Raw genomic sequence first — 26,737 nt, forward strand, 5'->3', positions numbered from 1 at the left:
TCCAACCCTCCGCTCTGGTCCGAAATAGTTAACCGATCTCATCCAACGCGCCGCGCTACGACATTCCCCTTCCTCGTCGAAAAACTGGTGCGTTGCCGAGAACAATATCCACAAGAAGGTTCGATCCAATCATATATAGTATCCAAAATGCGAAAAAAGGGGTTGGCTCTCCGGTACCCGCTTAGAAATAGCGGAAGACAGCCTTGCCGCCGGCCTTCATGCCAGTCTGTAAGTTTCACAATTGTTAGTCTTCTTTCTTCTTTCACATGGTTAACGCTTCATCTTCTTGGGAGATCAACGTACCGTGCAGCCGTCGCTGCCACCGCCGGACCACTTTCCGTCGATGTAAGAGCACTCGGTGGTCACGTCGCCCGTGATCTCGATGTTAAAGTCCAGCTTGGCGTGGCTGGTGGGGAGATTCTGGAAGATGGACAGATAGGTAATCCCATCGCTGGCGCGGCCGACACCAGCAATGACAGGCGCCCAGTTGCCGGCCTTATCGTGGTCCAGAACGCTGTCCCAGACGCATGAGTCCTCCTTGGTGAATCCCTTGGGGTTGATGTAGTACTGGGCAGAGGTGCTCATGCCGTCCCAGACATAGTACTTATCCTGATCAGGGTTGGTGAGATCGACGGTCGAGCCGGGACTGGCAATGGCGGGAATGACCATGTTCTCGGTTCCGGGGTAGTCGGTGCGGCAGGTGGAAACAACCTCGTCAAGGTCGTTCTGGATGCTCACGCCGCCAACACCAGCCTCGCAGATCGTGTCGAACTCAGGGCGGGTGAGCTCGAGGTAGCCATCGTTGTTGCAGTACAGTCCGCCGATGGACTGCTTGGTAGAGCCCTGGGCCTTGGGCCACTGAGTCTTCTGGTAGCCGGGAGGGCAGGCGTAAGAGCACATGCAGCCCTTGGAGCAGGTTTCGCCGGAAATGCCGGTAACGATGGAGCTGATGCTGAGGGCACCCTTGGTGAAGTCGGGAACGAACTGCAGACCAGACCAGCCGCCGAAGTCGAGCCAGTCCAGAGCCACGGCGCCGTACTTTGAGGGGAACTCGGAGCACTTGACCTTGCCGCTGGGGAATGGCGTGTCGACGCCCCCGCTGCCGGTGTTGTCCTCTGCGGGAGCAGTCGGCTTGGGCTTGGGCTTGGGCGGCGCAGAAGTGGTGGTGGGCGGTGGTGGCGGGGCTGATGTCGTGGTCGGCTTCTCGATGAACTTGGCACCGAGCTTCACATCGGCGCTGGTAGTGGTGGGCTTGGGGGGAGGAGGAGGAGGAGGAGCCTCAACGGTCGGGGAGCTCTCGCCAACGACAACGTAGTCGCCAAGGTCAAGACCCTCCTTGGCCTCATCGCCCTTGAGGATCTCGCCGTTCAACTCGTAGACGGTCTCGACAGCCCCGGGGACGTACACAGTGACAGCATTGGGCTCATCACGCTGCTCGACGGGCGAAGCCTGGTTGCGGGCGTGGAAGTGGTGGTGACCATGTTGGTGGGCGGCGACTCCCGCGACCAAGGTGGCCGCGAGAGTATACTTGATGGCGTATCTCATGGCTGCTAATTGCAAAATCTCAGTGCTGCTGGACCCTCACTTGTTAGCATGTACTATCCTATCGTGACAATTGGATGGCCGGGGGTTGGGACAGTGGTGGTTTGGGGACAGGTCGGGGCATCCACGCCTGCCCATGCCCGCCCCATATACTCGACCGACCCTCCCGCGAGTCACGACTCACCAGATGCGTGAATTATATAATTCTGTTTATAGTGACGTGTGTTTCAACGAGAGTGAGGACCGCGATGATCCGGTATAAAAGAGCGTGGTAGAGAGTAATGACCCTCAGTTGGAGTGGAAGCAACGCGATTAAGGAGCAACGAACGCCTGGGGGAAAAGAGAGAGGAGTGGGACGTGGAAGAGATCAATCTTGGAAGGCATTGAGAGTGCGCCCAAGGTCCCCTGTGCCAGTGTGTGGTGGCCTGTGCCAGGGCCAGAAACTGTGCCAAAAACACCGGTCCCCTTGCTGGCCTTCCCAGCAGAGAAGGCTTCGTGGGTCTGGTGGCCGGACCGTTGCCGCCATCACTCCGCCATGTTCAAGGGGGTCGACCGGTTTGGCTTGGCTCAGCGTTCCTGGGAAATTAGCTGCGCATGAGTGGGTGAGGGGCGACGACGAGTCGTCGACCACGCCGCCACACCAATGGCACCACTTGCGCTCTCACCTGAAGCACCGGCCAGGGTACACGCCGCTCATCCTAGAAATACCTTCTGTTGAAGCCAGGAATTGCTGGGGAACCAGGTCTCGTGTCAAAGATTTGAGGTACTATGTACTACGAGTACGAGTAATATCTCAAGCCCGGGACCGACAGACATGAAAAACCGCTGGCCCCTCAGAAAAGCGATCAACGTCGCGACCCACACTCTGATGCCACAACTGCCAGCGCGTCGTCGACGGAATCAGAATGAAATTAAGAAGAGACCCTCGCGGGTCATTCTCAGTTGGCGCACAACAACCGATGTCTTTAAACACAAGCCTTGTCTGGATCGTATTTAGCACCTTGGCCAAGACACCAGTGATCAGTCGAGAGTTCGCGGCCAGATCCAGGAGTGGCTCTCGTTCCTGGCACTAAACTCTTTCGGGACTCGCTCCGCTCCAGTTTCCATTTTCATGATACAACTACGGATATGTACTATGTACTATGTATGTGCTCCACTCACCGCTCGGTGCAGCCTTCCCTGCGTCCGGGCACTGCGCACTGTATTGCGCGCCTACGGTTAGGGAGGAATGCACCGTGTCAACTTCACTTCATATGTGACACAGGTCGACGGCAATTGCGCCTCGGCAAAGAAGCTACCCAAATCTCAGCCTACATCCGTAGGTGATCCCACAATAGACTTCTGACTGTCCCAAATAGAATCTCGGGGTCAAATGGAGGCAAGGTACGGAGTACTATGTACGTCGTACGAGTATTGACCATTGCAACGTATTAATTCTGTTCTTAGGCAATGTTCATTCTGCTTGTTCTCTGGTCTCTAGTTATGTGGATGGAAGAAATGGAACAGGCAAGCTAAGGGGTGAAAAATCCCCTCCGAGCAGCCCGAGTAGAGAGAGACCGTCATACGGCGAGAATATCGACCGACCTGCTAATAATACGCTCTGACTGCCATTGCTGCCTTCTGGCAGCCAAACATCTAGCGCCTCATTTCCGAGCCTACCAATTGGGCTCGTAACGCCACATTGTTGTTAGTATCTGCGCTTTCGTGTGGTCTCATTACAGGTTGCAAAATCTCCTGTCCTGGATCTACCGGGCTCGAATTGCGCTCCTCAGACTTCGCCCTCGGATTTCCAAGCGCAGTCTCTCCATCGCCATTGTCATTTCTTGGAGCAATATGTGCCATTTGTTTTCGAATTGGCGGTACAGGACGGCATCGGTTCTGCTTGATCAAGTACCTACTACGGATACTTGTAGCTCACTCTGAGGACGATCCGTAGTGGCAACTCACCCATACAAGTTCCAGTACACTCACCGCCAGCTCCATGAAGAGTGGCACCCCGGCAATGGCTTATTTTTCAGAGACATTGATAATATGTCGTGGCTGTGGCTCTTCTTGGAATTTGCGATGATGGCGGATCAGTTTGGCCCAGCATAATACTATGGATACGAGTTCGGCGTTCCACCGATGCCGATGGCGATCCGGCTTACTCCCGTGTAAGCCTGTGCTATTACTCGTTTCCGTAGGCCTTTTTTTGCGATGTTGGATAGTCTTGATTCCATTCTCTCGAGGAGCCGTGGCTCACGAACAGACAAGTATTACTATCCGTATTCGTAGTAGTAATACTGGGTAGTCTTCGTAAGAGCAGCTTGAATAGCCCCCAAACCCTACGTAGTAGTCCTGGGAAAAGGAGAATATGACGTCGGCATGTTATATAGTATTGATTACATTATGCACTCCTGCACGTCCGTGTATACTGCATGCGCCGTGCGTCGTAGGGTCCAATTCATATATTCGTAGCTAGGCTGAAAGATGCTAACCTAGCAGATGTGCAGGTTTTATCGCAAGTAATATTAATCAACCTCGAATATGGGTTGGCTTTCCCGGCATTTGACTGTGGCAAATGATTACGGATATTCGTACGGATACAATTGTCAAGAAACGTACTACGTACTACTTCGTAGGAGTTCCCTTGACAGATACTTGACACTCATACCTCGCCTGCTAACAGCATGTGACTCACGACTTCAAACAAAACGAGTCTCTGCAACTTATTTCCCGATCGGACAGGCTGTGAACACCCAAACCTGTAAAACGAGGGAGATCATGGCGGCATAACGTCACGACCATCGGGGTCGACACTGGATTGGCCCGATGGCTCGATTGCTGGTACATGCACGGATACGATGAGCGCTGGCGGTGCTTTTGGGGGCGGCGCCAACGATGCCTGTCGTCCCGGTGAATGAGAATTACCGTCCTTGGTTCGTGTTGGTCGTTTGTAACCACGGCATTGTGGAGGTTATTCTGGATCGTCGTCCGCGTGGCGTTAAGGCCCACGAGGGCTATCACGGATCTCGTGTTGGCGCCCCGATTTATTGCAACGTGAGAGTCCTTGACCACATGCACTTGTATTAGTAATATTACTGCGAATTAGTTTGATCGGGACAATTGCCCCTGCATGCCAAGTTGAGTGTGGCTTGGATGATGATGGTGATCAGCGTCTCGTGAAGTCACTTCCTGTCTTGTCTTCCCCCCGTCAACTTTTCAGCTGCTGCACCGCCACTCTGTGTCTCAGGTTGACCTGTCGAGGGTACGAATAGAATGATGGGGAAGAACTGTAACGATGGACCTTCAACCCAGTTCTTCTCCCAGACAATGTCCGGATGCCTCGGTGACATGAAAGGCACATCAATTGGCCAAATAAGAAGGATTCTGAATTGTCAGTACAGCCACTCGTCCATCAGCGCAGCCTAGTGACCGAGAGCCATCGGTGTAAGTCTCTATAGGACTTGTAAATTCACTATTATTTACGGATACAGCAACGACCGTTCTCATCCTAGAAGGTTTAGTGAAAGAAAACGGCAATCTAGAAGTCCGAGACAAACGGAAGTGGGTCACCGCAACGAAAATGGCGCGCCGTTTCTCTGCCGTTTGCACCAATAGTGCACCAAGTCTGTGCACAACTTCCCAGGTGTTAGTAATACTCGTACTCGTACGGAGTACATAGTAGGTTTTTGTTCCGGGCGGGCTGACTGACGCGCACGTTCCAGAGGCACACTAATAATGGAAGGGGGGAGGGGGGGCGCCACAGTTGACAGCCGTGGAGCACTCGGGACTGGGACGAGTGCCTGAGGCTGTGCTCAGGCACCCATTACAAATGCGCATTGTTTGGAGTTTCGCCCACCACTGCACTTCAGTGCAGCCGAGACTTACAGGCAGTGTTCGTGATCGTTATTCTTTCAAAAATACTCACTTGATTAAGAAAAGCCCCCCTAGAACTCGAGCTTTGGACCGATTTACCGCTTCCCGGTTGTGTCAGCCTCTTTCGGTCGGTGACGAAGGGTGTGTGGCACACGCCGCCTCAAGTGGAGAGACAGCGTGAGAGTGGCTGGGACTCCCTTGCTCTTCTAGGTCCTTCTCACGCACAGGTACGAAGGTGACGGTACCCGCTGGTGCACGCTCCCAGCGTCCAGGCAGCCCAATCCTGTCTCTTTTTTGTCGCCCTTCCAACTTTCACCGTCCCTAGGTCCCCCCAAGCTGGCTGGGCTCCCGCCTGCCTGCTGACGTTTGCCCTGCCCGCACGCCCATCCCACCACATCCTTGCTCAGCGAAGTTCACCGTCAGTGGTGCTCCGCCCAGTCTGCTGGGAGTTCTTGGTGGACATTGTCAGTGGCTCATCACCTGGGCTGATTGTGGATCTCCACGCCCGGCCAGCCGGCCACCAGCCAGCCACTGTCCACCTAGCCTACCTGCCTTCCTGCCTATCCGTACCAGCCCGCCAGATGTGTGGCCCAGCTGCCCAGCCCCAACTGGCGTCAACAACATTCTCTCCTCATCATCCAGCTTCCCGTCTAGTGCTGTTGATTCATTCTTCACTTGTCAGCACCGTTGTTCCACGTCTTCGCGTCGTCGGAAATCACTAATTTGTACTCACATAGTTTGAGGATTGAATTGTGTTTTTTTATTGGCACTTGGCTTTCCGAGTGGTCCCTTGACTATTCTCGTCTCGGGCAAACTAAAACCAACAACCCAAGTACTACCTACTCAAAACAGCTCTCGCCACGGTCTTCAGCCACACCTCCAAGTTCCACGCCTCGACATGCGTGGTTGACCTAACTCTCAGACACGAGCTACCCAAACGCATAACAGCTTTTTGAGGTTGCGTGACCTTGCAACTCCCATCGTTCATGGCATCTGACGCGGGCGCCGTCGCGACCGAAAACCCACCGTCCAGTCGCCCAGGTCTAGTCCCAGGTGGTGGTCCTCCATCCACAGCTATCCCTTCAGAGGAGACTGTGAGGCTGCTGAAGCGGCAGCGCGAAGATACACCACCGTCACCGCACTCTCTCGAATCGCACCAGCTCAATCATCTGGGCTCGCCCACAAAATCCGCCCGCCTGGCTCTCGCGACAGGCCCTTCTTCGCCACCACTGACCGGTGCCGCAGCTCTCGAGGACGACCGTCGCCGCCAGGAGGTTGAGGAAGCATCGAGCCCCCCAGCCAATAGCGACAACCCGACCCACAGAGTCCTTGCCTCTCTGTTAGCGGGAGGTGCCGAAGCCATGAGTCGTCCGACGGATGCGCCGCAGCCTGCTCCGACGGCGAACATGGAGTCTTCTTCCAAACCGACGAATTCGTTAACGATACCGGCAGATGCCACTGATCGCGTGGATGAGAGGGACGAGAACACTCCACAGAGCCCCGAAGGCATCGCTGGCGCACCGGTCACGGCCAGTCCGACGCCGATGGATGTGGATCACAAGACGGACAATGACATGTCTCAGCAAGTGGTCGGGCAAGAAGAAAGAAGCCAGCCGAGTTCGCTGTCATACCCAGGGTCTCTGCAGGCAACCGCAAATATGGCGGAACCTCCTTCTCGCGGGATGAGCTTCCCCATGCCTTCGCACAGTCAAACTTCTCCCACGTCATCGGGCTCCAAGAAGCACAAATGCCCGTACTGCAATACTGAGTTCACTCGGCATCACAATCTAAAGAGCCATCTTCTCACGCATAGCCAAGAGAAACCCTACGTCTGTACTGAGTGTCCACTGCGTTTCCGCCGGCTCCACGATTTGAAGAGACACGGAAAACTACACACGGGCGAGAAACCCCATATATGCCCAAAATGTGATCGCAAATTCGCTCGAGGAGATGCGTTGGCAAGACACAGCAAAGGTGCTGGTGGGTGTGCCGGTCGTCGGTCCAGCATGGGCAGCTTTGCTGATGGCGAGGATCTGGAGGGCAACACAATGGGTGAAGGAGAAGACTCCACAATGTCGGGGCTCGGATGCGATCACGGCGATGAAGACGAGCTGCGGCGGCAAAGTATGCCCTCGGTCAACACCCAACAACACGTTGCTGGAGGCGAGAACGACGGCTATGGGGCGCACGCTAGGACATACCCCCCAGCGATTCCGCGACCAACTGGTACTGGTCTGTACCCTCCAAATGTCAACCAAGCACAAGCAAACAGTGCTGGTTCGTCCAGCGTGCCGAGCAGTATGGCGGGCACCCATACTCCCGGCACCAGCATCTCATCGGCCGCCGTGACCGGTGGCAACACAGGCATGTATTCCCAATCTGGCATGACCGAAAGCCCAAAGGCGCTGAGCCCCGGCATTCCAGGCCACGACGCATCGAGTACGACCCGTCAACGCTCTCCCGGACTGTCACAGCACATCCCGCAGCAGCAGCAGCAGCAGCAACAGCAACAGCACCAGGGTCGAAGGCAGTCGGAGCTTCAGTCACCTCACAGTGGGCCGGCCCAGCCTAAGTTGCCGGGATTGTCCCACCCAGGGTATTCTGCTGCGAACCCATCAGGGTTCAGCCACGGCAGGACGCCCAGTGGGCCTCAGTCAAACAATGACAGTCGAAATATGTTTGCACAGAGCGACCCAAGTGTTTGGGCGTATATCCAGGCCCTGGAGGACAGGGTCAAGACTTTATCGGATAAGGTCTCTGGGCTCGACCACGAAGTTGCTGCCCTGAAAGCTCAGCGTAACAGCCATGAGGGGCAAGATGGAGAAGCGGCTGTAGTTTCATAACCCGACGCTGCAACGCAGGAGGAGACATGGGATATGGCTGTTCACAAAATATGTATGCTCAGGGGACACGGATGGTCTTCACGTTCATTTCCTGTTGCGCTTGAATGGATGGCACGGTGCTTGCGGTTGGCGTTCTTCTGCCTTTTCTCTCTTTTACTTCGCGTTTGGGCCATACATGGGATTGACTATGTCAGTGGCGGTAGGGAGCATCTGGGGTCAGATGGCGAAAGGATTCCTTTTTTGACGGATTTTGGTATTTGACCCGTCTATTTATCTTACGCGTGGCTGTCATGTAGTATACCTAGGTACAGACTGTATCTTCCAGATACTTTGCCTCGTGGCAATCCCGGGAATCAGGAGGCTCGGTGAATACCACTCCTTTTGCTTTCGAACTGCAGAATTACGAATACCACCTTATGACTCTCTGGCACTAGTGTTAGGAGGTATTGAGCACTTATCAATATTAGTTGCTATGTGCGAATACGTAATCAGACGAAGAACAAAGTTTAAAGGGCTGTCTACGGCTAATGGGGGGTTCTATTCGTATTCGTACGTATCCAAGTTGTAGTAGCTCTTTCACGTGCCTGTTTGTGACCGACGTCATTGGTGGGTGGGACGCCTACACACCGAGTCCGTGACACACCTTGACACGCACCACTAGGTTGATGGCGACGTGACCAGACGCTGATCGCAAACGGCGAAGGCCACACATGTCTCATCTGCACTATGCCGCCATCGCCATGCCCTGTTGAAGACAGAAGAATCCGCTGAACCCGACTTGCTTCAACTCTGCCTGTTTGTCACCCTGCACCCCTGCAGAGAGCTGCGGGACAAGCTTTCGAATGGCCAGCGTCCAAGGCCCCGTCGCCCCGCTGGCGCAAGATGGTGAGTCCCTTCTCCCACTCGCTTGGCTGCGCAGCTGGGCGATAGCTTGAACAGCTGTCGCAGAGTACAGAGAAGCAGGCATCGCTGATTCCGAGACAGTCCCGCTGGTCCACGAGACGGATCAGAAGATAGCAATCATGCCGAACCCTGCGAATGGCCAGGTAGCCAACCGTGACAGCTCTGACCAACCGGTAACAACCCTTCCCCATGCACCGAGCTCACATGAAGGATGAGGAACATTTCTGACGAGTTTGTGTATCCAGACTCCGGATTTGACCCACGACTCGATCCACGACTTGAAGACCAGTGGCCGACGCACAACCAACGGTAAGCCGAGGAACCGGAACCCGGCCAGGCCTAACGGGGGCCCCAAGTCATATGCCACTGCTGCCGCTGCCGCTACCGCTGGCCCAGCCCTCGAAGACCACGACAACCATGACAACTTCAGGCCACGGGTGAATGGTGGTAACTACCCAGTGTTATCGAGGCAGTCGGGCATCCACAGCCCGGCCCACAGCCAGGGAGGGGAGCCTGAGGCGTGGCACGCTGGGGGCATCCGGTTTGCGCCTGTCCGGGTGCCCCTTGTGCGTCGGATGCAGATGGGAGCAGTCTTATTCCACTCCATGTCCATCGTCCTGTTCGTCTCAGCCTTCTGGTTTACCTGCGCGAACCCCTTCATGTGGCCAATCCTGGTGCCGTACCTCATCCACCTGTCCGTGTCAACAGCGGCGACAAATGGCACCCTCGCCTACCGATCGGAGTACCTGAGATCTCTGCCGCTGTGGCGCCTCTTTGCCGGGTACTTCCCCGCCACGCTGCACAAGACGCACGAGCTGTCCCCCGAGAGGAAGTACATCTTTGGGTACCATCCTCATGGCATTATCTCACACGGCGCCTGGAGCGCTTTCGTGACGAATGCGCTCGGGTTTGCGGACAAGTTCCCGGGCATCACTAACAGTCTGCTGACCCTCGACTCCAACTTCCGCCTGCCGTTTTATCGGGACTGGCTACTACTGATGGGCGTGCGTTCCGTGTCGAAGGAATCGATCACAAACATATTGAGCAAGGGCGGTCCGAACAATGATGGCCAGGGCCGCGCCGTCACCATCGTCGTCGGCGGCGCGCGTGAGTCTCTGGAGGCACAGCCGGGGACGCTTCGGCTTATCCTGCAAGGGCGCAAGGGTTTCATCAAGATGGCCCTGCGCATGGGCGCTGATCTGGTTCCTGTCCTGGGTTTCGGGGAGAATGACCTGTACGACCAGCTCAGCCCAAAGACTCACCCCATGATTCACAAATTTCAGATGTTCCTCCTCAAAGTGTTCAAGTTCACGGTCCCGGGCTTTCACGGCCGAGGAGTGCTCAACTACGACGTTGGTCTGATGCCGTACCGGAGGCCGGTCAACATTGTGGTTGGTAAGCCCATCGAGGTCAAGCAGGCTCACGGCAACCAGCCCTCGCAGGAAGATATCGACAAACTTCACGAGCTGTATATCCAGGAGGTGGAGAGACTCTGGGATACTTACAAGGATCAATTTTCGCCTGCACGGACGTCCGAGATGAAGTTTATCTCATAAGGGACGGGTTTCATTTTCTAAGTTGACTTCTTCCAAGGAATAGTGCTACATAGCAAAGGAATATTAATGATTTTGGAAAGGTATAATATATGGCCTCCACGTGGGGGTCGAGGGTTCATTTGTGCGGCTAACTTATGAGGTGGTTGTACAAGCAAAGTAGCAAGGCGAGATCTAGACTAGCTCAGCCAGCTCCCAACATTGGTCTTATATATGAAACCTTCAACAGAGAACCGATGTACGGATAAATCCTCCAATAATGTGCGCATGACGGTTGCCCCCGCCCCTTGTGGTGTTGCTCTGAATGTTGAGCCAAGGGCGGGTAGGTAGTGTCTCATTAATCTGTCACGTGAGACCGCGTCTCTTCTCCATCACCAGCCGCGTCGTCGCGACGAGCCTCGAACATTGTGGCCTCCATCAGCGCATCTTCAAGTCGGCACCAGTGACTTTGCTTTCTTGATTAGCTACCGAGTCAACTTTTCCCTCGCAATAACCTCTCACTAACGCGAGTCCCTGTGCCTACACCATGGCTCGGGCTTCACCTCGCAAAAAGGTGGCCGTCAACTACGCCGAGGCTGAGGACAAGCAGGAGACTAGCGTTGTCGGCCGCAAAGCACCATCAAACAAGGGTGCTACCAGCAAACGCAAGGCGGTAGATCCGGCGGAAGAGCCGGCTGTGGCCCCCAAACCATCGGCCAAGAAGCGCAAGACCAAAGGCAAAGATAAGGACGAGGACGCCATGCCGCTAGCGGAACGGACAGCCATTGCGGCATTGAAGAAGCCCATGTGCATTGGCGCCCATGTGAGCGCAGCAGGAGGTCGGATTTCTCTTGCAAAATCCCTTCTGTTTGGGGCCCAAGTCTAACTGAAAGCGTAGGCGTCCAGAACTCAGTCACCAATGCCGTCCACATCGGCGCCAACTCGTTCGCCCTCTTCCTCAAGTCCCAGCGCAAATGGGACAACCCGCCTCTCGCCCCAGAGGCCAGGGATCTCTTTGCCAGCCAGTGCAAGCACCACGGCTACAGCGCCGGCGAGCATGCCCTCCCCCACGGGTCATACCTCGTCAACCTCGCGCAGGCCGACCCGGCCAAGGCGACGCAGGCCTACAACAGCTTCGTCGATGACTTGTCGCGGTGCGAGGAGCTGGGCATCAAGCTCTACAACTTCCACCCGGGGTCTACCGGCGGTGACACCAGGGCCGCGGCGTGCGCGCGCATCGCCTCCCAGCTGAACAAGGCCCACAAGGCGACCAAGACTGTCGTCACGGTGCTGGAGAACATGGCGGGGAGTGGTAACGTCGTCGGGTCGACGTGGGAGGACCTGCGGGACATCATCGCCCTCGTTGACGACAAGGAGCGAGTCGGTGTGTGCATTGACACGTGCCATGCCTTCGCTGCCGGTCATGACCTGAGAACACCGGAGGCTTTCAAGAAGACGTTTGAATCATTCAACGAGGTTGTCGGCCCTAAATACCTCAAGGCCTTCCACTGTAAGCTGGACTCAGACCGCCGGCTCTCTCGTGCATGATCCGCTAACGGAGATCAGTAAACGACAGCAAAGCCCCCCTTGGCTCCAACCGGGATCTCCACGCTAACATCGGCACGGGCTTTCTCGGCCTTCGTGCCTTCCACAGCATCATGAACGACGACGCCTTCTGCGGGATGCCCATGGTGCTTGAGACGCCCATCGACAAGAAGGACGAAAAGGGCAGGACGATTGAGGACAAGCAAGTGTGGGCAGACGAGATCAAGCTCCTGGAAAGCCTTATCGGGATGGACGCCGAGGGAGCCGAGTTCCAGACGCTGGAAAAGGAGCTGCAGGCTAAAGGAACAGGCGAGCGGGCGAGGATTCAGGACCAAGTCGACAAGAAGTCACAAAAGGATGCCAAAAAAGGGACGAGGAAGAAGAAGGGAAAGGCTGTGTCTGATGACGACAGCGACTAGGCGCCTCATTCACAGTGCAAAACCATATGGGGTTGTAGTTTGTTGTACTAATAGCAAGTCCTGCCATGTAAAATTCATAGCAACTAACACGAGTTGGGGTATACAAACAAACACTATGCATAATAACAAAACAATAGCATGGGCTGATCCAAGAAACCAACGCCCGTCCAGTCATAATCTCATGTGCAACGAACGGCTGGGATGCCATCAAATAGTTCCTCTCAATGCTTCCGGTTCTGGCCCTTGGCAAACGCCTCGACTCTGCTGATCAAAGACTTGAGTCCGACGCCCCTCTCGCAGTTATCCTGCAGCCACTGCTCCATTCTCTCCCTGACGCTGCGCATCGACCGCAGCACGGGCATCTTGTTACCCTCCTCAGCCTCGAGGAACGAGCTCGGGTTGAGCAGCACCTCGAAGCACTCGCCCCAGAGCTCCGTCTGCCAGTACCGCTTCAGACTCTCGCGGATGCGATACTTGCGGCCTCCCCGGGTGAGGCCTCCCTGGTCGCAGCGCACGGTCTCAATGTACTTGCCAAAGAGGAGGCAGTGGATGGTGCCCGCCAGCCCGTGGTAGTCAATCTGCCACGTCCAGGGGCGACCCTCTCGCATTTCCGCACAGTCCTGGGATGTCGTCTTCCAGTCCGCAATGAACTGCACATTGGGGACAAAGTTGCGCATGTCGATGGCTCGCCCAAAGTCGATGAGGACAACGCCACGCGAGTCCCAGCCACCGCTCCCATCCGCTTTCCATTGGCTCGACAGCGGCTGTTGGTTGCAACGCTCCTGCTGGTGTTCACCCACGAGGTTGTCGAGTCGGAGGAGGCAATTGTCTGGCTTGACGTCTCCGTGTAGGACGCTCTTGGAGTGCAGTGCCTCGACTGTGCGCATCAGCTCGATGGTGAAGAACATGGCCAATTGCTCGTCCATGACCCCAGATGGCTCCGCTCGGAAGAAGTTGATGACATCTAACAGCGTGCCGTGGGGATGGAAAGGCAGGAACAGGAACGCCTCGTCTCTGTAAAGATGCATCTCGTGGGCGTAGGACAGGGACACAGAGGCTCGGTGCTGAGGGCCTAGGCGGGTGTGGGCCACGCGCATCATGTGGAACTCCCAAGGCGTCGGAGGAACCTCCATCTTGAGCGCTTCAACACCTTGCCTCCTGTTGACAGCAAACACTCCTTTGCCCATGGTTGCCACTGCATTCTCATCGTTCTCCAGCTCATCATCCGGAGCCGAGTTCTCAACTAGGTATACAGGCGCAAAGGCGCCCGCCCCGAGTTCTCGCTTCACGTTGTAAGCCGAGGACACTTCGGCAAACTCAATGACTACGGGGGCAGGCAAAGACCCTGCCCTGTCTGCTCCACTCTTGCTGCTCCTGGTCAGAGCCTTAGCAAACTTGCGAATCTCATTGCCGCGCTCGTAAGACTCGTGCCGATGGTCGTAGAAGCCATAATACGAGGCTAGAGGAGGGTGGATGTTGGCTAGAATCTCACTGCGCACCTCCCCGTCCACGGGATTGCACTGTGCATCCTTGAAGATCGGACCTTTGTGAGGGATGGACTTCTCAGACAGGGCCTTGGTTAAAGGAACCGCAGGCCTAGGCGCTAGTGGTGCGTGGACCTTGGGCAGCGACCTGTCTGGGCTCAGAATATCCCGAAGAGGACTGCTCATAGGTTCTAGATCAGAGGACTCCTCGTCTATGGGAGTCCGTTCTAGCGCAGCCGATGCCCCATCGCGCCTACAGGGGGTCTTGAATTGTTCCCGCCGCTCCATCTCCATCTCAAGGGACACTTCCGTCCTCTCGGTAATTGGCGTCATGAAGGGGAGGCGATTGTTGGCCACCTCAGCCGGGTCTCTATAGGGCCTAGTTGGTGGATCATAATCTTCAGGCGGAACAGGAACGAAGGAAGTGCGTGAAACTGGAAGGTAATCCTCGGGCGTCTCGGGGTCGTATTCCCGGGCCCCAAAGTCGCCAGTAGCAGTGTGCTGGGCGGATTCATCGTGGAGGACGCCAGTATCGATCAAGTCCGAGACCTGGGTCTCGTCTTGCCCCCCATCCTCATCTCCTACAGCTGCAACGTCGGGGATGTGTTTGTGAGTAGAGAAGTCAGACCACTCGCTGATACTTTTGGCATCTTCATCCTCCTCTTCGTTGGGGTCGATGTGCCTGGTGGTGCCGTTGCTCTCAGCATCGGTGGTGTAATCCCCCTCTGTCTCGTAGTCGTCTTCATCTGCACTGGCTTCCTCTTGAGTAGGCTTCAGTGGGGCATTGAAGATGTCATAGATGTCGTCTGTAGCAGCCCTTGTATGCAGCGTCATAGTTGGCTCGGACGTACTCATGTTTCTCTTCTTCAGCTTGGGGCCGGAAGGCGAGTCCAGCTTCGCTTTGACTACCAGTTGTCAGCTGCCAGCAGGATAATAGGTAAATGGTAAATTGCGTAACACTTACTGACTTGAGTCTCGTTGAACTCCATTATCTTCTTCTTCTTGCCTCCTCGCGGCTGTCGAGGCGGTTCCATGACTGCACCATTCTCGTCATAAACCGGGCTGTCCCTGTGGATGACTAGCTTGTCGCCGCCGCTCTTGCTAATCTCTTCGATTTCCCCCAGTTCCATTGGCTCGGGAACAAGGTTCATATCTACGACTTCATCCTCCTCGTCCCAGGAGTGATCCAGCCAGCCACGGTCGGCGGCCATTACCTCTTCAAAACTCAGCTCAGTCCCAGGTTCCTCTGGTGTAGGATATACGGTGGCGAGATCAACAAAGATGCGCTCCCGCTTTCCCGTCTGAGGATGCACAGTAGTCTGGTTTTTAGAGGGCACAACGATAATGTTGTTTATTTGGGATAAAGACTGAATTCACACAATGACACCAATAGTCCACAAATTAGTCCTATTATCATCAACACATGGGCATGATAGGGCAACGGGAGAAGAACATACCGGATCCCTGAATACAGCCATCTTGGCTGTCGTAGACTTCTTTCCTCCAGCCTTGAGCGTCTCTCCCACCCACGGCTTCGGCTCCACCGTGTTCTCCTTCCTGCGTTCGGCCATGGATCCGATGGTGTCCCAGCCTTTAGAGCCAGTGTCCCGTGCAGACAAGACTGGGGGCTTCGCATCTGCGTCGGAGAAGATGGCCATCTTTGGCTTGGCTGACCGGGAAGCACTTCCACTGCTGCTGCTGCTGCTGCTGGCCACACGCCGAGCCTGGGGGTCTGAGGGTGCCACGGCGCCAAACGGGTCCATCTTGGCAGCCAGAGCCGGGCGCACAGTGGGCAGCGCCGGTGACGATGGTTCGTTGGCTTCGTCAGGTTGTCGGGAGAGCCTCTCCTCAAACTCTTTGAACTTGCGCATCAGCCGCTGGACGGGGCGGGCCTCGCGCTCGATGCCCATCTTGTAAACCTCCTCAGCCTGTGCCCAGCGGCCGACTCCTTCGAGCCACTCCGCGTACTCTTCGTAGAAGAGTGCCAGGCGCTCACCGACCCCGTGCCGAGAAAGGAAGACATATGTTTCCCGCGGCGAGTCCACGAAAAAGTGAATGTAGTGGATCCACATCTTTAGGTACCGCGGGTCGTTCTTGTATTGTGCGGAGCTAATGAAGGTCTTGGTGGCCCGTTCAAGTAGGAGGTGCAGCTGTGACTGGGGCGTGGCCTGTGCCGATGGATATGCGTCGAGAGTCCATCGGACGTATCTGTCGAAGACATCTAGAGGGTCGTCTGACTCGGAGATGTTTTGGACCTCGGCCTCGTACTCGGCCCGGATGCAGTCGTTGACATTCCTCGTGTCTGATGGAGTGGGCGTCGAGAGTTTGTGTAGGGGCGAAGGTGAGTAGATCTCGGCCAGCTTCCTTGCTGAGCGACCGCCGGGCAGCGACTGGATATTTTCCTTCTGCCCCTCGATCACATCAAAGTTGATCAGGTCCTCTGATGCGGCCATGATGCTAGTACCGTGGTATCGTAGTCGCTTTTATTAGTTAATTCGTGGCCGAAGCCGGCTCGACTGGGCGCAGGATCAATATTGATCTGTGTCGAACTCTTCTTGCGGTCGTCGATGTGTTGTTGGTGGTTAATGATGGAGGGATGTCTCTCTTCCACGTAATACCATTTTGAACAATTTCATTGTTCATGGCAAATAAATATTGATCTGATAGGGGCGTTGCTGTGGTGACCATCCCGTGTGGCTGATGTTGATTGGGTCAGCCCCATCGCCCACCATTGCCACATTTAGGTACCTTGGTACTACAAGATTTGTAGGTTGGGGCAAAAGCTGAGAGTCCCGGTGCTCGTATTACTCTCGACTCGTTGTTGGCAAGAGCATGGCTACCCAAGTTCAACAAAGTCAAAGTGGAAGTGGTTCGTGTCGCCACAGCAAACACAAGTGTGGATAATACTTGGTGCAAAATGAGACGGGATTGGAATCGAGTGGCTTGTGTGCGAGGAACTCGTTGAGGCCCTAGCAAAGGTTCGCAAACGAACTTGAATATATTATTACACACTCTTTCGATTTGAAGACGTGCTAGACCCAAAAAACTGAGATGATTTTCTGCGTGTCAAGTTTGGAGGATTCGCTCGCTAGTATAACGCAAGGTACCACCAGAACAGTAATCCCAAATGTTTCTTCTCGGGCCTTATGCCATATATACCCCCTATTAATTAAGACTTGGCCCGGCGAGTTCCTTTCGCCGTAGCTTCCTCGCTTGACTCAGGTCTGACAGCTTCTTGGAAAACTCCCTCGAGACGCTGCCCACAAACTTGGGGCAATCCATGATCTCCTCCATGAAGTCATTCCAGGCCATGTAGTTGACGCCCGCGCAGAAATACTCCGTAATATAACCTGCAATCTCCTTCTGCAACCTGTCTCCGAGGTCGAGTGCTTCGTAGCCATCTGCAAAGTCGCGCATCATAGCCTTCTGTTGGCTCTCATCGTGCGGCGAGCGGAACAGTCCTCGGTGCCCATCGCCTATAGCCACCTTGATGCACTTGACTATATATTCGGCCATTTTCTGGCAGATGAACCGGTCGCATAGTTTGTATACCTCTACAAAATCTCGTAACGGTGTTCGTTTGGCGCAGGCTTGGGGGTTTTTTGCCCACTGGGGCTCGTTCACCGGTGCAAAAGAGGAGTGGCTGTAGGCGACGCCGACGAAGAGTGCGAGGAACTTGGCTTCGATGTCTTCAAAATGAACGCATCTGTTCCTTTTCTCGTTCCAGGATCCTCCTTCCAAGCAGCGTTGGAAGTACTCCGAGTTTCTGGTGAGGATATCTCGGTGCACGACAAGTGTCTCGCCTTTTGCGACGAGTTCTACCGACTGTTCGTCGCTCCTAGCCAGTGATCGCGGTCAGCATATGGTTAGGGAGGCTTCACCGTGGGGCAAGACATACTTAACTAGCCAATCAACACGGAAGTCTCCCAGGAGCGCCGAAGGAGTCGGTTTGCTATCGCTGTTCGTAGTCTTAGCTTTTTTCCTTGCGGGCGCCATCGTGGGTTCGACTAGTGTGGGAGGTCGAGGACGTGAAAGATCGGAAGGGGCAGATTGGAAAAATATGGTTGAAGTTCTAAGCATTTGATGTTCAGTGGCCGGCAACGAGCAGGCACGGCGAGTTATGGATGGCAGCTGCAATCCCGCTTTGGCCTGATGTTTTTGAAAGGGCTCTGACGTAGCCCAAAAGCTCGCATTCACCGCCTTGAGTGTTCTTGCCCTCAAGTATTGTTGTGTGGAGTGAGGATGGCCTAGGTGTAGTCGTACCTAAATACCTGGTAGATAGCATTTCGGATAAGGTAGTTGATATCAGCAGAGCCACGTGGAGGTGGCCTTGATCGTACAATCGACGGCGACTGCACCCCTCTATCTACTAGTAGCTATCCGTATGCAGTGTACGGCTGTGCTGTGAAGTGGTCACCTTGTCCTGGGTGGGCATCTTGCGTCTGCTCCTCGTGCAAGTGCCTTGTGAACGTCAGATCCAGCAACTTGAGGCAAGGCAAACTAAGCACTCATTCCTCAAGGAAGCCTGCTCACCATTCTATTGTGTATGCCATCGGAGGGGAAGTGATAGCAGCCCGCTTCAATCACTCACCAATTTCCAAAATCCAAGTATAAAGGGTATAAATACCTACTCACAGAAGAGCAATCATTCACTTTGCCCTGACCCTCCTAATTACCACCTTCTTGTCATTCAGCTCCCAGCCCACTCTATCAGTATTTGTGAGCTCGTCCCACTTAGAATTCGTCATGGCCTCCAGGAACTCGAGGTCCACGGACAGGTACGCTCTCCCGAACGCTTTGAGAGTCTGTATCCGCATGCCACTCTCCGCAAATTCAAGCAGCCGCGCGCGGTGTCCGTCCACGGTGACCTTGATCTTGTGGAACTGGACATAGTTATCGTGCACAAGAGCATGAAGTATCATGTCTACCTTGTGGTCTTTGAGCTGGTAGCGATGTCGGATCGAGTACGCCTCCGCGAGCTCTTTCCTCCGGCAGGCTGTGTCGAGAACTAGATAGCTGACCACTTCCTGGAACTCCACGGACGTGAGCGTCAACCGGGGGTGAAGATATCGGAGGAGATGCAGGATGGCTGGGTGGTAAGATTCTGGGTGCTTGACGAGGACAGAGAGGCGTATGCAAAAGAGATAGGCCTGGATAGAGAAGTCGTCGTTGCGTTTCGAGGCCACTATCCCCTCCCTCAGCTTCCTAAGTGCCATCATAACGTCCGACAGTGCCTTGGTGTTTACCGGGCTCTGAAGAGCCTCAATAGAAGGCCTGGCGGCTGGGTCTTTGGAAGTCGACGGGCTTGCGCTTTCGCCGATTTCGAGTGCCGCAAACCTCCGGAGGAGCTCATCGCCTTTCCCAGCGTCGGTGCAAAATATCATATACCGCTCTATGATTTTGGTGTAATACCTTTCTTGCGTCCTGGGATCCAACAGCCTGTGAGAACCTGTTTAGTGGTTGTTCAACCTGGAGTCAAGTCTTGGTGGGTTACCGTTTGTCGCCTTTGGAGGGCAGACCTATGCTCTCGAGGGGATCCTGTTCCACGGGCTTGAGCCTGCCCCAGGGACCTGATGGAATCCTGCTGCCCTTCTTAGACATTTTTGATTACGTGTAAGGATTCATGTCATTGATGCCGGATGAATGGATTCGAGATGAGGAGGCAGACAGCCGAGGCCTCCGATTGAGTTTGATGCCGAGTACGATGAACACCCGAGTGTGTCAACGTCAAGCTGTCACCCAGCAACTGTAAAACATTTGGCGGGGTCAGCACTGCGAGAGAATTGCCCCGCCCTTTCCGCCTACTACTACTGCCTTACATGGACCATGACGCACCCATAAGCCGCTTAATTGAGTAGTCGATCACAAGGCGGTTCGTAAAAGTGAGATACTACTAGGTACCTTCGTACGGTGAGACTAATAAAAACACTACTAGTAGTACTATCTCCCAAGGCAGCTAGGTATGCAATGGGCGGGAAATGCGATGCCAGTTCACAAGAGCTAATACTGGCCTGGACAAGTTTGGTCTCGTCCCTGCACTACCATGTACCCGTTGCACACATCAACGCTTGTTCTATTATACGAATACACATTATACTCCTAACAAGAAATCGGCCATACTTATCGCTTGTGCCGGCCCCTTTCCAACACGCGCTCTCTCGGGGTATCATTGAATAAGCTTGTAGCAACCACCCTCGCCTCTGCTTCTACTATTCCCTGAGCGCCAGGTTTAGAAGCCACGATTCCACTTTGGTCCTCGATTTTTCCTAATTCTGGGAATCAAGACAATTCGGCGCCGGAGCGTCATTTACAGCCTCTTCGCCCGTAGCGGCTTGTCCCTCCGCAGATTTTTGCTGGTCCCCGCCGCCCTCAGTGATTGGAGCGCTCTCCCAACCCAAGGGCCCTTTGGCTTCGAACTTGCCTCTCTTCGAGAGCACTCGTCCCAGGCCTTGGTGAATTTCTGCCTGAAAGGGCTGGAAGGGAACCTTCTCGCCATCAATGCTGATGTAACCATCTTTTTGGTCTCGGGGCGTGATGCGGTAGGCAGAGATCTTTCTGTACTTGACTTCGGGCATGTCAAAGAACTTCCCTGACTCAATGGCAAGGAGTGTCTTGGTCGCCCTGGTGCTGCGTACATTTCCGTCCATGGTAAAAAGATCCATGCACCCATCCGATGGCAGCGCAGCGGGGAAGAAGTTGGCATCGGGGGACATGTATGCCATCTATAATGCCATGTTAGTCAAAGGGTAGCCTTCGTGGCATCTCGTAGCCAACACTCACATTTCCGCAGTAGAAATTGCCAATCTTGTCACTATTAAGCGTCTCCCATCCTTCCAAGCCAGAAATGTCGTCATTGATCGTCCCATATTTCAGTACCGGAAGACCTTCGCTTTCGGGCTCTCCCTCGTTTCTGCCAGACTGGCCGTTCGTCGAGATTGGCTTAGAATCGTTCTTTGCATGGCGACGGTAGTACGCTTTGACATCGTTCTTTTCTGCGACCTCAACTTTTACTGCAAGGTCGCACGGATAGCACTTCTTCTGGTAGACGCGCATGAGCATGCCCATCTCAAACCTTTTGGAGCCCATCCAGCGAAAATTTTCGGTGCCAAGATCGCTCTCTGCGATGATCCCCAAGGCCTGGGAGAGAAAAGAAACATATCGTTTTGACCCCTGGGTAATGGAGACCAGGTCTAAAGGCGTCTCCACGCCTTTGATGATCCCAATAGCTGCCGTGGCTGGCTTGTTGGAGCCGTAGAGATTGAGGGCCATGGCGTTGCCTGAGCCACACGGGATATGGCCGACAGCGATCTTGCTCAACGCCCTCTTCGCGTCCGGCCTTTTGGCAAGGCCATTGAAGATCTCGTGCGGTGTTCCGTCACCCGAGCACGCGATGACGGTGTCGTACTTTTCAATGTCCATCTTCTCTACCAGAGTCATGGCGTGCCCGCCGTTGGTTAATATGAGGACTTCCAGCTCCATTTTCGCTGCCTCAAATAGAGGCTTGGCCTCTTTCTGCCACCTCCTGATCGCGCCACCGGGACCTGAATTCGGGTTGACCAGCACAAGCGCTCTTTTCTGCTGCTTTGCGTTCCCATATGCCCGGGATCGAAGTTCTATGGCGAATTGCTCCGCTGAGGCGGCATTTTCAGGATCGCCGACAGAAAATGACAACCGATCGAGCTTTATGCTGGGTTTGGTGGGGTCGGAGACATGGTGAATCGTCAGGGTATTGTCTTCGACGCCGGCCCAGATGATGTTGTAGTAGGGAATGCGTTTCGTGGGCCCCGAGCCTTGAGAAATGTCAGTGGAAATGGCCATTCATAAATTCCCGAAATATCCGCACCACTAATTCCAAGGTCCGAATCGAAAGTCATCAGAACGATATGTGTGTTGTACCTTTGGCTATACAGCCGGATCGAAATTCGCGAAGCCATTGTGTCGGCGCGGAGTAGTTGAAATACTAGCAAAAAGGATATTCAATTTCGCAAGCGATGAATTCTTTGACGCCGGCGATGACAGGCGTGTCGAAGATGATTTCAATATTCTAGGTACGCTGTGCTGTGTTGCCTCGCGTCACGCGCAGGCGTCGGTTGGCTACCTATAGACTGGCACGGGGTGATAGGCAGATAATTATAGAGCAAGTTCCTGAAAATAAGTAATAGCGAGTGAGAGTGCAAAAGGAATCAAAGATGATGGAGCGACGAGGCTAATGGAGCCTAAGAGAATGGCTTGGGTTGGGGAGGAAGTCGGCTCGCTGAGCTATTGTTGTCAGGGAATCTAGAAGCCGTCACGAGTCACGCCGAGGCAAGTGCAGATCGCCTGCAGACGCTAGTGCGTAACTTCCGGTTCCACCCTCCATCTCCCATTACCGTGACATCGAACTCGTTACTCCACCAACAATAGGTACTACTTGTAGTAGGATTCAGGGGCGAGTACCTGTACGTACTGTGTGAGTCGAAGACTGATGGGAGATTCCCTCGCTGTTGGCGGTGCCATACCTCAAGCGGACACGTGCAGCTTAAACTTCCAAAGGTCGCCAGCCCGCGCGTTCTCGTCTCCACGATACCTACTTACGAATAGGCAATAGGTACGTAGCAGTACTCGTACTAATATCGCACCACAAGTACCTATAATTCGGTGGCACTGGCCAGTCCTTGAGGCCCTCGCAATCTGGCTGGAACAAACTTCGAATGTCAGCCACGGCGGCTGGCACGATTGTATAGAACTAGATGTCTCTAGCTGCCTCAACTCCAGCTCCACTATCTTTTGGACTTTTGGGAGCAGAATCTACATAGTGCTCCTCTATATTTTCGACACCTTCAGACCCCATTGTGCACCTTATTGCCAACCACGTGGTGGACATCGTGTGAACCTCTCTGTCCTCGTCACGGACTCATGCTAGCCTCGTCACCTCGGGCCACTTGCTTAAAGCAGCCTTCCTAAAAGCTTCTACCTCTACGCTGCGCCACCGCTTCAGCGTCTCCAATGCCTCGATAGCGTTGGTAAAGCTGACACTCGGAATGTCGAGCAATCCGGTAACTTCCTTGTCGCATTGCTTGCCGTCCTCGCCAAGCATCTTCCTAGTTCGGATGGCGGCGAGCACATGCGCTGGGCTAGCCTTGTTCTTTGCTTGAAACTCGTCGTTGTACTTCTTCAAGTCCGTTGACGAGTCGATGGTCTTGAATTCTTCCTTCAGGACTTCCGCAACCTTAGGGGGTAGATCCGTTGCTTGGCTGAGAGCGTGGCGAAGGGCAACTGCTTGCTCGTGCACCTTGGGGCTCTCTGGCGCAAGAGCCGTTGCAGCGTTGAGGCAACAGAGGGCCAGAACGTATTTCCCTGGACACATTCGATTAGTTTAAAACAAGCATGGGCGACTTGAGTGTCCACTTACTCCGGCGCAGGTATACCTCAAACCCAGCGTGCTGAGCTTCGATGCTCTTGGGGCACGCCTGCAGCAGAGGGCTGAGCAGCTTTGTTGCGTCACCTAGAGGGTCAGCCGTGGAAGCCAGCTTCAGACCCAAGGGGTCATCATCCTTCTTCTTAGCATCAGCGCCTCCCTGTGTAGCCTTGTTCGGGTCCTGCTTAGCCAGCTTTTCGGCAGCCTCGCGCTCCAGTCGCTGTTGCTCCTTCTTTGCCTTCTTTGCAGCCTTCTTCTTTGCCAGGGCATCTTCCGCATCGTCACCATTGCCATTGACGCCATTGGCAGACGGCTTGTCCGCCATCTTGAGATAGACATCAATGGCGGAGAGGGCTGCGCGAGCGTAGAAGGGGTGGTCTCGGATATGGTCTTCCCACCGGATCATGTCGATATATGCGCGGATCTGACCCTTGCGCAGGGAGAAGCTGTGGAAATCAAATTGATCCTCTTGCCAAACATCGAAGATGTTGGCAACGGCCTGCAGCCTCTTAAGTGCCATTCCAGTGTTTCCTGCCCTAGCATACGCCTCGCCATCCTCGGTGAGGAACCAGACACACTGCATGTCTAAAAGATCCGCAATCGGACCGCCAGGCGTATCTGCACGAGTGAACAGGCCCACCGTCTTCAGGGCTTTGTCGTTCTCGTTGTTGCGAAGCTGGTACTTGGCAGACTTGCTGTTGATGTATCGATCCTTGAGGTCTAACGAGCGGGCGTAATCCATCATCTCGGACGCCTTGGAAATGTTGCCGTGATGCTTCAATATCCGTGCCTTGGTCATATGGAAATCAACGCTTTTAGGATCCTTCTCAATGGCCTTTTCCACATATTCCATGGCCTTTGCCAGATCGCGGCTCATGTGGTAGTTGTAGTGCTGGGCAAGATAGTAAAGCGCGGCGGCCTCACCCTTATCCTTGCTCGTGGAGTCTGCACTTTGGGACTTCAGGTACTCTTCTGCCAGTTCCGCAAGGGTTGTCTTCTTGAATTCATCGGAGTAGAGGTGCTTAAGGTTCGCGAAAGTCGAAGGGACGCCCTTGTTCAACATCAAGGTAAGGTACTCCTTGGCGGCGGATTGAAATTCATCACCTGCAGGTGGATTAGCCCATCACGCTACCGGCAATACCACCAAATTCTAGCGAGAAGGTTGGATGATGAGCTTACCAGAGAGGAAATCTAAAGGCAATCGTCGGGCGGCATCGCAGCGAGGGAATTTGGCAGCGAATTCGTCGTAGATAGCCTTGCGGGCCTGTACGTCGCCGTCATCAACCCCCAGGGCACCAGACAGCTTTTCGTAATAAATCTGATGATCCGGGTTACGTTCAAGAAGCGCACGGTAAGCCTTGGCAGCATCCTCTTGCCGTCCCAGCTTAGATAGATACTCGGCGCGGTATTCTAGAAAGGCCAACCGGTCCAGGTTATGCTTTCCAGCATCCTCCAAATGGTCCAGAGCCCGCTGATAATCGCCCTGTTCTGCGATCAAGGAATTCTTGTACATGATGGCCTCAGAATGTTCGAGATCGTAGCGAGATGGGGTCGACTTGAGAGTGCCCTCGTACGTCGTGAGCACGTTTTCGGCCTCTGACAAATTTCCCGACAGGTGATGCGCAATGGCGAGCGCAGTCCAGCTTTGCCGTAGTTGAGGCCGCGCTTGCAGCATCGCCTGGCGGCTCTGTACATATCCCGCGTAGTCGCGCATCTGAACCTGCAGGATGGCGAGGTCCCTCTGGATTTGCGCCGACTCAGGTTCCAGCTTGAGCGCAAACTTGTACGCCTTAATGGCCTCCTCAAAGTTCTTGTTTGCCCTGTACAGTAGGCCGTACACGTGCCAGCAGATGTGGGACTTCATGTCCACCGTCAAAGCCTCCTTGCCAAGCGCAAACGCCTCCTCCGTCTTTCCTTGGGCGTTCAGAATCAGCGCCTTCATGGCCATTGTGTCTCCATGTTTGGGGTTCTTCTTGAGGATCGAATCGGCCGTTTTCAGGCCGCGCTTGTACTGTTTGTCCTCATAGGCGCGGACGACAGCGCGGAAGTTCGACTGATCCTTGGGATTCAGTGGTTGAGGCATGGCGGGCGATGGTCAAGGGCCGTCGCGAAGATTCGAGGGAAGACTGTAACAAGCGCGGAGGCTTAAGTGGGTTTAAGACGAAAAGGTGGCCGTAGGCTTGGTAGGTCGCGGAGCTCTCGAGTCTGGCGAGGTCCGGAGACGAGTGTGCGAGTTTAATATGCTAGCACAGCTCGTTTGGGGAGATTGGAGGACAGCAATCTTCCCCGAACCTCTTCTTGGTTGAATGGCCGGCCACGTGCTTGGATTTTGAGGCCAACTTGTACAAGATTCTAAACGAGGGTGTCTCGAACTTGGATGTTTGACAAGCTTGGGAGTCGTGGCCGGCGGATCCTCGGGTGTTCAATTCTTCCAGAGCACACGAGTGTCTCAGAGGTGATTCATGGTGGGGTTTTCGCAATGGTGCCGGAGTGCAGTCACTCCCGGCAGTGTGCACCACCTGGCACCTGTAGGACCCCCCACCGCCTGGCTTTCTTTCAATAAAGCTGGGCATCCTCAGAAAAAGCTGTTCTACGAAGTTTATTTGTTCCTGATATTGTTTCATTGCCATGGGCAGCAGCAGTCACACCATATTGGCATAGTATGCAGGCAGCCTGGCCTTTATATACTAGAAATATGATCCAGGAGTATGCTATAGTATACCACCTGTCCGCCCGTAAGTGGTGTTTGTCCATGAACCCAATGCGCCTTTGCTACTCCCCAATAGTACGTAAGGTATTAGTTTACAAACCGAGCCATATTTTACACAGTGCGCCCATCATATGTTGCCCCTATCGTTTCTGATCTCGCCGAGTTATAGGTTCTCGAGATGCCGTCCATTTTCCCACGGCCTGCTCCCAGTTCTCACCGATGCCACCACATCGTTGCTGGACCGTCGCCCAGGTCTTACTTCTCACAATTTTTTCTATTTGATTCTCTTGGCGTATTAACGTGGCGAGTGTCTCCGTTCGGGCTTCCCGGGGGAAGAACCTGCCAGAGTAAGGATCCAGCCGTTCGTTGACTACCCGGTGGCTATCTCGCTCCTTCTCCATCTCCCTAAGGGTCGCTTCGGGGTCGTCAGGATCGGGGCTCGCTGCTACCACGCCGCAATAATATAGCACGTCCTTCCGCGCCTGCCATGCCGGAAATAGCACT

General features: G+C 54.4%; 8 protein-coding genes across 8 annotated transcripts; 2 read left to right on the forward strand and 6 right to left on the reverse strand.

Annotated features, from left to right (window-relative positions):
- Window positions 1–181: 181 nt before the first annotated feature.
- On the reverse strand, window positions 182–1,545 carry SUN4 (uncharacterized protein; the record flags this gene model as incomplete). Its single annotated transcript, XM_083189741.1, has 2 exons — window positions 182–226; window positions 304–1,545. The coding sequence occupies 2 exons, from the start codon at window positions 1,543–1,545 to the stop codon at window positions 182–184; spliced, it is 1,287 nt and encodes a 428-aa protein (XP_083053600.1).
- A 7,540-nt stretch (window positions 1,546–9,085) lies between these two features.
- Window positions 9,086–10,702, forward strand: DGA1 (diacylglycerol O-acyltransferase; the record flags this gene model as incomplete). Its single annotated transcript, XM_083189742.1, has 3 exons — window positions 9,086–9,128; window positions 9,183–9,319; window positions 9,392–10,702. 3 exons carry the CDS (start codon window positions 9,086–9,088, stop codon window positions 10,700–10,702), a joined length of 1,491 nt encoding a protein of 496 aa, XP_083053601.1.
- Window positions 10,703–11,225: 523 nt separating this feature from the next.
- On the forward strand, window positions 11,226–12,642 carry APN1 (DNA-(apurinic or apyrimidinic site) lyase APN1; the record flags this gene model as incomplete). The annotated part of the gene is made up of 3 exons (XM_083189743.1): window positions 11,226–11,517; window positions 11,577–12,188; window positions 12,245–12,642. 3 exons carry the CDS (start codon window positions 11,226–11,228, stop codon window positions 12,640–12,642), a joined length of 1,302 nt encoding a protein of 433 aa, XP_083053602.1.
- Window positions 12,643–12,863: 221 nt separating this feature from the next.
- Window positions 12,864–16,579, reverse strand: BUB1 (Mad3/BUB1 homology region 1-domain-containing protein; the record flags this gene model as incomplete). The annotated part of the gene is made up of 3 exons (XM_083189744.1): window positions 12,864–15,031; window positions 15,091–15,427; window positions 15,584–16,579. 3 exons carry the CDS (start codon window positions 16,577–16,579, stop codon window positions 12,864–12,866), a joined length of 3,501 nt encoding a protein of 1,166 aa, XP_083053603.1.
- A 712-nt stretch (window positions 16,580–17,291) lies between these two features.
- On the reverse strand, window positions 17,292–18,122 carry ACO1O0_000246 (uncharacterized protein; the record flags this gene model as incomplete). Its single annotated transcript, XM_083189745.1, has 2 exons — window positions 17,292–17,964; window positions 18,025–18,122. The coding sequence occupies 2 exons, from the start codon at window positions 18,120–18,122 to the stop codon at window positions 17,292–17,294; spliced, it is 771 nt and encodes a 256-aa protein (XP_083053604.1).
- Window positions 18,123–18,775: 653 nt separating this feature from the next.
- On the reverse strand, window positions 18,776–19,727 carry ACO1O0_000247 (uncharacterized protein; the record flags this gene model as incomplete). The annotated part of the gene is made up of 2 exons (XM_083189746.1): window positions 18,776–19,565; window positions 19,621–19,727. 2 exons carry the CDS (start codon window positions 19,725–19,727, stop codon window positions 18,776–18,778), a joined length of 897 nt encoding a protein of 298 aa, XP_083053605.1.
- A 665-nt stretch (window positions 19,728–20,392) lies between these two features.
- Window positions 20,393–22,060, reverse strand: LCB4 (ATP-NAD kinase-like domain-containing protein; the record flags this gene model as incomplete). The annotated part of the gene is made up of 3 exons (XM_083189747.1): window positions 20,393–20,848; window positions 20,907–21,916; window positions 21,970–22,060. The coding sequence occupies 3 exons, from the start codon at window positions 22,058–22,060 to the stop codon at window positions 20,393–20,395; spliced, it is 1,557 nt and encodes a 518-aa protein (XP_083053606.1).
- A 959-nt stretch (window positions 22,061–23,019) lies between these two features.
- On the reverse strand, window positions 23,020–25,606 carry ACO1O0_000249 (peptide alpha-N-acetyltransferase complex A subunit NAT1; the record flags this gene model as incomplete). Its single annotated transcript, XM_083189748.1, has 3 exons — window positions 23,020–23,462; window positions 23,518–24,627; window positions 24,703–25,606. 3 exons carry the CDS (start codon window positions 25,604–25,606, stop codon window positions 23,020–23,022), a joined length of 2,457 nt encoding a protein of 818 aa, XP_083053607.1.
- Window positions 25,607–26,737: the final 1,131 nt, after the last annotated feature.

Source organism: Amphichorda felina, assembly GCF_050947745.1.
Source record: "Amphichorda felina strain 45539 chromosome Unknown scaffold_1, whole genome shotgun sequence".
Classification (NCBI taxonomy): domain Eukaryota; kingdom Fungi; phylum Ascomycota; class Sordariomycetes; order Hypocreales; family Bionectriaceae; genus Amphichorda; species Amphichorda felina.